The following is a 12,478-nucleotide window of genomic DNA, read 5'->3' on the forward strand; positions in this document are numbered from 1 at the left end:
GAGGGCAGGGGGGTTTCTTGATAGCAGTGATTTGATGATACTACATTTTTGTAGTATCATCAAATCACTGATGATTACATTAGGATTACATTACATTACATTAGATTTACATTTTATGAAAGTGGTAATACAGCCATCTATTTCTCATTTAACAAAAAAAAAAATCATCTAGAAAGGATAGAGTACCAGTGGATTATTTTTCTATGGTGAATTTTATTCTAGGATGCAAGTCAGTTAGAAGTGAAAAAAAAAATAAAATAAAATAAAATACTACATCAAAGCTAAGTTTTTTCCCCACAAGAAGTCAAGCCAGTAGTGTTAACAGTTGACCAGATTAATGTTACTTTAGCCTACTATGTGCATTATAATGCAGCTTGTTTCTTTGTACAAGTATGTATATTCCAACAAATGATAACCTTGATATGAAGGTCAAAATGTCAGGTGATTATTTTGGTTAATATTAAATTAAAGTTAATACTCTAACACAGTATTTATCATCATAATTTTGAATATTTAATATAATGAATGCTGATCACTATGTAACTATGATAGACATGATCAAAACCAATAGAATATAACCTCAACTTTCTCTGTTTAAGAGTTGGTCAGCCACACTACTATATATATCAGTAGAACACATCAGTAAATTCTGTGAACTCCCTCAAAGTGGATCATGTATTGATTGCACATGAAACATTTTTTTTTTAGTAATTGGCAGTTAGCATTAATATGACATGTGCATATAAGATTTTGCATGTTACTATAACTGTACTCTAACTAAAATGCCTGTAAAATTAATAACAGGAAGTACATCTCCAAAAAAGCAAATTCTGATTACACCAGTTTATTATGTAAATCATTTTTAATATACGTTTGTTTACTTTACATCATGATTTTCTTTGAATTATTACTACATACATACAGAAGATATATATATATATATATATATATATATATAAACACAATAATAAAATAATAACATTACCAACTCCCATTGATTTTCTAAGATCAATTACTTCTGTAGTTTTCAATTCCAAGCGGGAAATAGTCAACAGACGTTCACTTAATATGACCCAAGTCATTTGCCACTGGCCAGCAGTTCCTTCTTTCATGTGTAAGAACCCAGTGTGTGTTATATCTGATGAAGGCAACAATGCATGGCAAGATGGAGGTGCAATAGTCAAAGATAGCTGCTGAATCCATTCTAGTCTCTCTGATGGAAGATTAGCACCAAAAAGATATGTACGACCTTTTTCTTTTGTTGTTGCCAGTTCAAAACAACAAAGTTGTGGAAGATTACTGTTTAGAATGCTAACAATATATTAAAAAAAAAAAAGCACATATTAGTGAAGCATCATCATCATCATCATCATCATCATCATGAAAAAAATAAGATAATGTAGTAAAAATTTCTTCAAACACACTTCCATATGAGGTGGAATTACAGACTATTTCATACACGGAATATAACATCAAATATGTTTAATACAGAAGGGATTATAAAAAAGAGTGGAGGGTAAGATGGGAAGAATGGGGACCCATCTCTGGAAGTTGTGTAAAGACATGGTGACGAAGAGTGTGAGAAGCATATTTTTTTACACAGAGAGTGGTTGGTGAGTGGAATGCATTGCTGAGGTATATTGTGAATGCAAGGGGTGTAAATGATTTCGAGGTTCAATATGACAGACATGCCTGTTATGTGGGCCTGTCATGATGAGTCTACTGACTCCATGCAGATTACTATAATGTTAACAACTCTCTAGATTTTTGTTGTTATAACAGATAAATCTCCCAGATTTATCGAAATCACTAGATTTAAGATAAGTACTGTAAAGGTAAAGAGATAGTTACAAAATACTCTTAATACAGGAAGCTAAGGTTTTCAAAAATTTTGCCTATTCTTGCTTCAGTTACAGGATAAATATTCACATGGTATTTTATTCAGAGATATTCAACAGTACAATATGCAAAACTAAATTCATGACAGATAAATGATTATGATATTTTGCATCACAGTTAATGAATCTAATTTCAAAGGTCAAAATTTCATGCATTAAATCCATTTCATGTAAAAACCAAAGCACTTTACAAGTACCAAAAAATAGCCAAAAGAACAATTTTCTTTCTCTTCAGACATCACTACAAATTGTACTGTTCACTCAATTTCTTCCAACTTTGGAATATAGTCATTTAAGTTATTTCAGATCTCTCTAGAATTTCAGCATCCAGGAATAAATGGAGAAGGAGGGTGCACTCCTTCTGTAAAACACCTCTAAGATGCATTATTTAATTGATTTGAAACAGATATTTGTTGAGTGGTTTACCTGCTGATAAAGTGATGTCTCATAAAATATATATCTCATGTCTCAAAAAAGTGAACCAAGTATTGAGGAAGTAAGCAGTTGACTGCAGTCCAGGAGTGGCTATTATTGACATAAATAACAGCAGCAAAGGCAGCTAAAATACACAAAAATACTAGCCAAACAGCAATTTTTAAACTGCAATGTAATCTCTTACTTTCTCAGCAGATGGCTATTTTATTTTATTTTTTTTTTAAAAGATGTGATATGTAAATTTGAGTCATGTATCTTGAATCTCCATAATACTATAATGCATTAAGAGTTTTAAAACTTTTGTCATCTGTGTATCCTACAAAGCTGAATTTCTCATCAAGAGCCCAGATTTATTTTGTAATAATATAACAAAAAAAATCTCAAATTACTGTGGAAATTTATTAACACATTGTACTGAGTGTATATAAATAATTCAATTGAGTTAGAAATATTGATAAAAAAAAATTAAAACATCATTATCATCAAATTCTTGCCATGTACCCTCAAGGGGTGTACAGGATTTGATAGTACTACGTGAAAAAAATTACATCATTACTAACTTCCTATCTACAATTTTCCTCCAAATCAGTCTGTTACTTGTCAAGACTCCAACATTATCAGATCTTATATTTCTCTCGTCTAAGGCACTTTGTACCGCATCAATCCACCTATATCTTGGTCTTCCTCTGGGTCATTTTGCTGCCAACCTGACAGAGAACACTTGTTTTGCTAATCTTTCTTCGCCCATTCTATTTAAGTGACCATACCACCTGAGATTAGCTCTGCTAACGCATCCCTGGATGCTGACAATGTCAAGTTCTTTCCTAATATCCTCAATTTTAATATGATATTGACATTGCTGCCATCTGTTCATGCCTCTAATCTTTCTCAGGACTCTCATATCTACTGTCTCTAGTCTTTGGTCAAGTGTTTTACTTCTGACCCAGCTCTCAGATCCATTAGTTAAAACTAGTTTGAACACTGTCTTGTATACAGCTAATTTAGTGTTCCGACTAATTTCTCTCTTATTTCATATGAATTTATTCAGTTGACTTCCCACCATACCAGCTTTGCTGATTCTGTTGTCTATTACTATATTTATTTTACCATCTTCAGTAAAAATCATGCCTAAGTAGCTGAAATGTTTTACTTGTTCCACAGGTTCTCCATTGACAACACAGTTGACATTTTCAATGATTCAGCCTATTTTCATTGTCTTTGTCTTTTTATTGCTGACCTTCATACCATATCTATTACAACAGCAATTGAATTTAGTCAGAGAATCTTGCAGACTTGTAGCGGATTTATTTAGAGGTATAACATCATCCGCATAAAGGAAAGAGCTGACATTAGTATCTCCAATTTTGATATCATGTTTAATACCACTTTCCTTCATAATGTGATCCATATAGATAATGAATAACAGAGGGAATAATGTACAACCTTGTTTAACACCAGATTTAACATTAAACCATCTTCCTGTACTTCCTTCAATTCTAACTGCTGACTTACAACTCAAATAAAGACTAAGTATTGCTTGATATAATGCCCCATTTACACCATATAACTGCAGCGTATTGAATAGCTTCTCTCTTGGCACCTTGTCATATGCCTTTTCTAAATCGACAAAAACTTAAATACAGATCTTTGTTATGTTTCCATGCTTTCTCGACTATTTGTCGTAAAGTGAAGATCGGATCCTGACAGCCTCTATTTGGCCTGAATCCAGCTTGTTCTTCACCAAGCTTTTCTTCCACAATTCTTCTCAACCGTTTCTCAAGTATACTTGCATAGATATTTGCCAGGAACACTCAGTAGGGAAATATCTCTGTAGTTCTCACATTCAGTTTTATTTCCCATTTTATATATGGGTACTATGAGAGCTCTACTCCAATCATCGGGAATTCGTCCCTCTATCCAGGCTTTCTGAACTATGCAGTGCAGCCACTGTAAGACTCTTATACCACCATACTTCAGCATTTCTGGTCGAATAATCCTGCTGCCTTTCCACATTTCAAGCCTTTGATGGCTTTTTCTACTTCAAGTATGGTTATGTATTCCTGACTGCATGCCTGGGCAGTGTTTTTTACCACTGTGCTGTCATCACTGTTTGTTTCATTTAGCAGTTTTTCAAAGTAATTACTCCATACTTCAAGGATATCTTTTTCTCCCGTTTTCATGTCACCTTTATCATCTCTAACTACTTTTACAGCATTCTTTCCTCCATTCCTAAACTTCTTCAACAACCTCCAGAATATTTTGCCACCTTCTTGATATTTATTTTCTATATTCTTGCCAAAATCCTCCCATGACTTTTGTTTAGCTAGTTTTACGCAGTGTTTAACATTCTTGCATTTGTCTCTGTATTCTCTAAGAGCACAAGCTGACTTATTTGCCAGGAACTTTTGATATGCTTTCTTCTTTTCCTTCACTGCTTCTTTAACTTCCTGTGTCCACCAGGGAGTTCCGATTTTTTTATCCTTGCAGACAACTTCACCACATGCCTCTCTGGTAGAATCAATCAATGTTTTCTTCAGAGTTTGCCACTGAATCTCCAAGGTTTGATTCCTGTTCTCAAACTCTTTCATTTTTTCTTCAATAATCTTTGTGTATTTTAGTCTACAGTTCACATCTGAGAGCTGCTCAACTTTTATTTGCTTTAAAACTTTCTTACATGTTATTCTTTTCAATTTGAAATTCAATTTTATCCTGCTCAAGACTAAATAGTGATCACTTCCAATTTCAAATCCTCTGTACACTCTGTGTCCTGCACCAGGGAGAAAACATCACTATCAGCAATAACATATTCAATGAGACTTTTCTTATTCCTAGCCTCTTCTCTCCATGTGAATTTGTGCACATTTTTATGTTGGAACATGGTGTTAGTAATAACCCGTCCATGTCCTGAGCAGAATTCCAACAGATATTTGCCATTATTATTAGCTTTTCTCTTTTCTCCAAATTTTCCCAAAACATTTTTGTATGTCTGACAATCACTTTCTACTCTGCTATTTAGATCTGCAACAAGGACCAACTTTTCCTTTTTCATTGTGTCAGTGGCTTACTCTAGAGCCTCAAAAAATTCCTCCACTTCTACCTTAGTAGAATCTTCTGTGGGACCCATAGGCACAAATAAGTCTCATTGTCCAGTTCCCTATTCTCATATTTGCTCACATTACTCTACTTGAGACTGAGTGCCATTCAAGAAAATTAGCCTCGTATTTTGTGTTGAATACTGTGGCTACTCCTTCTTTTACTTGATTGTCATTGCCTGAGTTGGGGTTTGTTTTCAGATTTGTTCCAGTAGCTGACTTTTCGCTGTTCGCCCTGGTTCCCTGGCGAAAACAATGGGGGCCTTGTTTAACCGGGCAACGCCCCAGCCGGCATGAAATTTTGTTATGTTGTACCATCATTTTTTGTTTTGGTTTAACCAATAAGAATACAATTTGGTCGGCTAAATCCCAAATTGTCAGCCCATCCTCGTTCGTTCAGTATCCAAGTAGATACCCAACAGGGTGCACCACAAGAAGGTGAGGATTGGACATTAGGTCAAAATGAAAACAGTATTCAGTAATAAAATGTCCATATGATATAAAGGTGTTCAAGCACTCACTCTCTTAAAAAGGCATAAAAAGTAAAAAAATCTTATTGTAACCATGAAAATGCATGACCAAGACAAAGTATAAATGAGATACTAATTTGTGTATACAGACAGCAATGTAAAATGAAATTCTGTTTCAGTTTAATGAGAAACTTGTCATTCAGGTCGAGAAAAGTGTATTTAAGTAGAATAAAACTTTAGCTCAGAACTAACTGTAGTTAGTTAGTCCTAAGCTCTTAAGTTTAAACACTGACTATTCACTCAGTTCTGTAGTGGCCCTCAAATAAATATGAACCAATTCGAAGAAACTGAAAATCAAAGTTCTTTCACTCTTTCAGAGACTGAACAAGAAATCTGGTTCTTTCAAATTGTATTTCTCTATTCTGAAAGGAGGATCTAATATTCAGATATCTACAAACACTGGAATTCTTTCTTGGATGGAACTGCAGCTAATGAAGACTGCTTATAACTCTCATTAATGATGTACATTCAAGTACGTGGTAACATTTTCAACTTGTTCTTACAGTTCACATAATGATGCCTTTAGAAGCCCGAGACATCATGTGATCATTAAGATAAGATGCTTAATAAGTGAAACAATGATATTAATGTTATAATGTTAGAAACATTAAAAAGAAAGATATCAAAAGGGAACTTCACTTCATTGGATAGAACTAACCTAAGATGGTACTATTACTTAACCAGAATAGGAAAGGAGTGGTTAGCAAAGCAATGACTGATGCTAGTATGGTAAGAAAAAAGGCCCATTAAGAGACAGAAATGTAAAATTTGACCCTTGAAGACCTTAACAAAAACAGATTAATTTTGAAGAAAATTGTTAACAGAAAGCTAGCATAAACTTAATTATGTGATACTATTACAGAGTATCCATTACATCCATCAAGGGTATACATGAAGAATCAACACTAATCATAACTGTCAATACACTTAAACTGTCTCCTTAAGCAAACTTCTACAAAAGGATTGTGAAAAAACCCTTTAGTATTATGCATCTTCTATAGTCAGTGATTTTGTTGTTTCTTTCTTTCTTCCCACATTCTGATGAACTTGGAGTGAAGGGAGGAAACGAGGACATGGCAACAGTTTTAAACTCACAAAGAAAGGAGAAAAAGAAAAAAACACTAAGAAATCAGAAAAATCTGGTGACTAGTGCTACAACATGACTGGATACCTTGTGGTTAAAGCTTTTAAGTGCCTCCATAGCAGAATGGAAGAATGACGGTATATTGCACCCTTCGAAAAGACCTGAGGTCTCGTTGTGGTGAAAGGAATCTTTATATCTTTACATGGGCTTTTTCAATTGAAGGCGAGTTAGATTATCTCATATGGAGGTAGTGAGATTTTTTTTTTATCCTGGAAACGCAGGTTTTTCATCCCACACACTATTGTTGTTGTAGTTGGTGGTGGTAGGCAGTGTTGATAATAGTTGTGTATATTTGGAAGTTTAAGTCATGGAGATGGCGAGATGTGTGTAGTGGAGTGGTGTGACCTCCCATGATGAGTTATTAGACTCCTTAAAGGCATAATAATAATAATAACAGTACTCTATTTAAAAAAAAAAAGTCTACCAAATCTTACACTTTGAAAAATAAAGATTTCATCTGGATTTTTACTACTATTGAACTAATTCCTGATATGCACCCTCAAAAGGTGTATGGTACTACAAGATTTAATTTACATCGTTACCAACTTCCTATCAACAACTTTCCTCCATATTAGTCCTGTCATTTTTCAGGACTCCAATAGTCTCAGTTCTTATATTTTGGCCTTTTAAGACAATTTTAAATGAATGAATTCACATAAATTTTAGTTTTCCCTTTAGGATTTTTTCTTACCATCCCAGCATCAAATGCCTATTTTATTAACCCTTCTCCCATTCTGCTCACACATTCTTGAATGATGATGATGTCAAATTCCAGACTGATTTTTTTTTTCTTCTTAAAATATGATTCTGCCATTTTTTTACACATTGATTTGAATATTGTTTTGCATGGCTAGTTTTAGTTTGTCTTAATTTTTTCTTATTCCATATAAATTATTCAAATGTCACCCCACCATACACGTTATGCTTATTCTATTATTTCCATATTTGATATCTCTACTAAGAAAACTGCTTAAATAACTGAATTTTACTTGTTCCATAGGTTCCCCATTAAGGACGCAGTTGATATTTTTTCTGCTTATTGACAGTTTTATTAGATTTAAGGGTCGTAAACCTACTATTGTGCCAATCATAGCAGTAAAAACAACCATGATTGGCACATTGGTAGGTTTATGTACCACACATTGACAAAGAGAATGAAGAGATCTCTGAAAACCAAGACTGTTTTGGACTGCCTGCCAAGAAAAGATATTCTGTTCATTCTGGGAGACTTCAACAAGGGCATTAAGAGTATGTCAGTCAGGTCTGAGTTTGGTAGGTTTGTTCTGGAAGAATGTAATGCCTGTGGTGAAAGAATGTTGGAACTTGCCCATGCTAACAGATTAATTATTACAAATAACTGCTTTGAGAAGCATTCACAATGTACCTATCAACTTGAACATCAAACACTGATAAGTCAAGACACCAGGTTGATTACATCCTAGAAGTGTAATGGTTGTAGACAAGCATCTTTAACATGTGCACTTGTCCAAGGGCAGACTGTGGCACAGACCATCAACTAGTAAGAGCCAAAATAAGATGACCATGAAGCTTTCTAAGTCAGTCCCATCCTACTAGACTGGATATCAGAGGTTCACAAAGGAAACTTTGAAAATGTTCAGTGGTCTTTTGGAGATTGATAAGAAGAACACATCTGAAATGTTCTGGTATGGAATCAAGATTATAATATAGGATACAGCCAAGAAGCATCTATGTACAGTTAGAAGACCAAAAGACCCAAAAATCTCAGAATTAGCATGGGATCTGATCAAGAGAAGGAGGTTGGAGAAATGAGGAAGATACAGATACTGAATAATATAAGGCAGAGGCATAGCTAGGGGAGGATGCGGCCCGCCCCGGGCGGCACTTTGAATTTTTTAGAACTTTTGCAGTTAATTCTAAAATACAGTCTCGAGAACTCAGTTTCAAATATTGTAACCTCACGAATTTACTTCACAATTGCTTTAAGTGTTGTGAGAGGAATTTTTCCAAATAAAATTGATTAAGAATTACCTATATTACTATGAAATAGACTTTGCCAATGTCATCGACGATTTTGCTAACAGAAAAGCAAGAAAAATAACATTTTAGGATGTTGAAATTAAAGTTTTACTTCAAAAATAAACATAGTGTTTTAATTTATTTCCCTATACATCATTTTAACTTTTTGTAGTATTTTTGATGTGTATTGAGAGGAGCGGCAAACTCAGGGACTGCCCAAGGCAGCAAAAGCTCTAGCTACACCACTGATATAAGGGATTACACAGAGATGTCAGAAAACACATCAGGTAAGAAAAAGACAAATATTACACTACTGTATGTGAAGAGATAAGAGTACCAGATTAGAAGGTACAATTACAAAAGGATGTTTACCATAGTTTATGACAATTACAAAAGGATGTTTACCATAGTTTATGACCTTAAGCACAAGTTTAAGCCCAAAGTGAATGTTATTAAGGACAGGAATGAAGCAATACTAACAGAAAAACAAGAGAACAGATGGAAAGAGCACCTGTAAGGAATTGTACAGCAGAGAGAGAGAGAGAGATGCAAAATTTGAAAGACCCTACCCTCCTCAGGGGAATTCTGACTAGGAACTATCTCCACTTATACATAAGGGGTTAAAAAAAAGCAGTTAAGTTTAATAAGAATAAGATCATACATGTACATGGAATCCAGGTAGGGTTAATTAAGCCCAAGGAGAATGAGTGTTTCACAGATTGATTATAAGGATAGTGGAAAGAGAGAAATATGGCCTAGAGTGTGGAGGAAATCAGCATTCACACACTGTTGCACAAGAAAAGAGATATAAAGGGTAGAAAGAATTTTCAAGCAAGCAAGATTCCACTAAAGATTATTCTAAATACAACTGAGGCCTATGCTGAGATGCCTACGAAACAGATGGGTTTCAGGAAATGCAAGGGTACCAGAATTACATCCTCTGCTTTATGCAGATCACAAAGAAGTATAGCATCTAGGGTTAGTAATGTGCTTCACAGACTATTCTAAAGCTTTTTTTTTACTCTTTTCGGCATGTAAAACTGTGGAAGGAAATAAAGATAATGTTTTTTTTTCTCTCAATGCTTTATCAGGTCGATAATTAAATTGTGCAGTGAGCAAGATGCTGTGGTAAGAACAGGAATTGGGCTAAATTAGCCAAGGATGCCTACTTTCTCCCCTGTTCAGCATTTAAGCTGAGGGCATCATGCATTTAGCACTGGATAAGATCCTGAGGTATGCTGATAATACAGTATTCCTCTATCAAGAATTAGGATGGATCTTTGAAAGAGTTAATGAGATTAGCAAGAGTGAAAGACAAACTCAACCCTAGAAAGATAAAGTTTATGGTTACTGAGGAAAATATAGATAGGAAAGATACTGAGAAAGAAATAATTTAGAAAGTCAGCAAATTTGGATAAATTCTCAATGTGAACTGCAGTTCGGAAGATGATTAGGAATGGCTAGAACAATAGTGAGAGACTTATTTAAAATTTGGAAAGACATATTTATCACTAAAGGAACAAAATTGAAGATTCTATATGAAGCTGTTTGTTTTGTTCACGGATGATTTATCATGGCATGGACATTACATTGCAGGAAAATTCATCATGAAAAAAATTTGCAGTAAACGTTATTCGCTAGAAAATTGAAAGGCTATTGCATCGATGCCAATAAATAAAAAGTAAATGCAGTGCAAGATAAAATATAGTTTTCTTATGTATCATTTGTTTAGATTTTAATTAGATTTTCATAATATTTTTATATTATGAAAATATCAGTGGGTTTCCTAACTTCTGTTTCGTTGTAATTTTTATTCAATTTAACCTGGTTTGGAAATCCTGCTCAAATTCCATGACCAAACATGGAAACCACTCAAGTCACTTCAGGCCTCCAATAAGCAATGCTGTGGTCTCACACCAGATGACGAAATTCATCTCTTACCTAAAAACAATACAAACATATGCCCATTGCAAGTTTTGAATCCACAGCTCATTGGTGGAAGAGGGCATGTTACCTAGTCAGTTGTTAACAACATGATATTTCTGAATACAGTTTATTTTTGAACGTTTCACGAGAGAAGTAATTAATTATGCATTTCATTTTGAGAGTATGTATCTACCTATATATATTTTTTTTTTTCAAGTAAAGAAAACAAGATATAAAATTTAAAATTTCTTAGTGTTATAAAATACTAGTATTGGAGGAAAAGGTAAAGACTAGTAGTGCACTCGAGGGTTGCAATTTAGCTTATGCTGCTTTACATAATGATGATAGGACTTACGTAATTTTATTATAATTTTCTTTATTATAATTACTCAAAAGTGAACCAATGATCTTAAACTAGCTCTGTAAACGATAGTAGCATACACGTCTTTCGTATGCAGGAAAAGTGGAGTCATTTTCAAAATATTCGTGTATTCAATAACTGAATACACGTCACCTTCTGAATTAGTTCAGATAAAAAAATATATCGTGATGGATGTTTAAATGCACAGAACAGAAAAATAGTGAATGGTTAGAGGAATAAATATTCTTAAATATTGTGCCCCGTCTCCTTAACTATTCTTAAATATTTTATTCTCCCTAATAACTATTCTAATTATTAATAGCCTGGGGAAGGAATGTCCTAGGTTTGATTCCCGTCGGTGACGTGAGGAGCTGAAGGATCTTCCTCAGCCATAGCCAAGTTAGCCAGTCTTGGGCGTGGACAGCAGGGTTTTTTCCCCAGTTTATTCTGGGGTTTTTCATCCCGCAAAGCAGGCAAACTGGCCTTGAGAACTCAACACTACAGGCCATAGGATACACCGGGGCATAAGGCTGACCACCTTATCCTGTAAACGGAGTGAGGTCCGATGATCAATGGACCCTCGACACCGCAAGGTAAAAGAGGGTATAAGGAAGATGAGATGAGATTATTAATAGAACAGTTAATAGGAATAATAGAAATATGTAAATAGTTAACTATAAATATTAGTTGGATATAACTATTCTCTCTAAATATTCTTAAATATGGTGCTCTTTCTCCCTAATCATCCTATCCCAGTTCTGTAATAATTAATATTCCATCTACAGAGCCAAGTAAGAAAGAATATTAATAACTTTATATACGGAATAAAAATTTTTCAGAAAGCTAAATATCATCGAAATATTATTATTATTTGACACCTCCAGGGAATCCAAGGACTCATCGAAGGAGGGCACCTGCTCTACAACTCCGTCCCCACCATCTACTGCTGACCACCAGTGGTATTTCCACAGAATCACAAAAATCTATGCCCACGTCGGGATTCGAAGCCTTTGGCTGGAGAGTGGATATGCTATCTACTTGGCCAATCAGGCTGGCTATTTCTTAATTTTATAAAAAAATAATTTTTTAAATCT

General features: G+C 34.4%; 1 protein-coding gene across 4 annotated transcripts in view; it reads right to left on the bottom strand.

Moving 5' to 3' along the window:
• Nucleotides 1-12,478, bottom strand: part of RhoGAP15B (RhoGAP_ARAP and RA_ARAPs domain-containing protein RhoGAP15B) — a 339,597-nt gene that overhangs the window by 243,605 nt on the left and 83,514 nt on the right. For all 4 annotated transcript variants that reach the window (XM_090405966.1, XM_090405963.1, XM_090405964.1 and 1 more), the window contains exon 6: nucleotides 986-1,311. In XM_090405966.1, coding sequence (XP_090262092.1) covers nucleotides 986-1,311 — 326 coding nt within the window. The remainder of the gene's footprint in view (nucleotides 1-985; nucleotides 1,312-12,478) is intronic.

This window comes from Typopeltis vanoorti, chromosome 16 (assembly GCF_054136105.1).
Source record: "Typopeltis vanoorti isolate ZY-2024b chromosome 16, IOZ_Tvanoo_1.0, whole genome shotgun sequence".
Classification (NCBI taxonomy): Eukaryota; Metazoa; Arthropoda; class Arachnida; order Uropygi; family Thelyphonidae; genus Typopeltis; species Typopeltis vanoorti.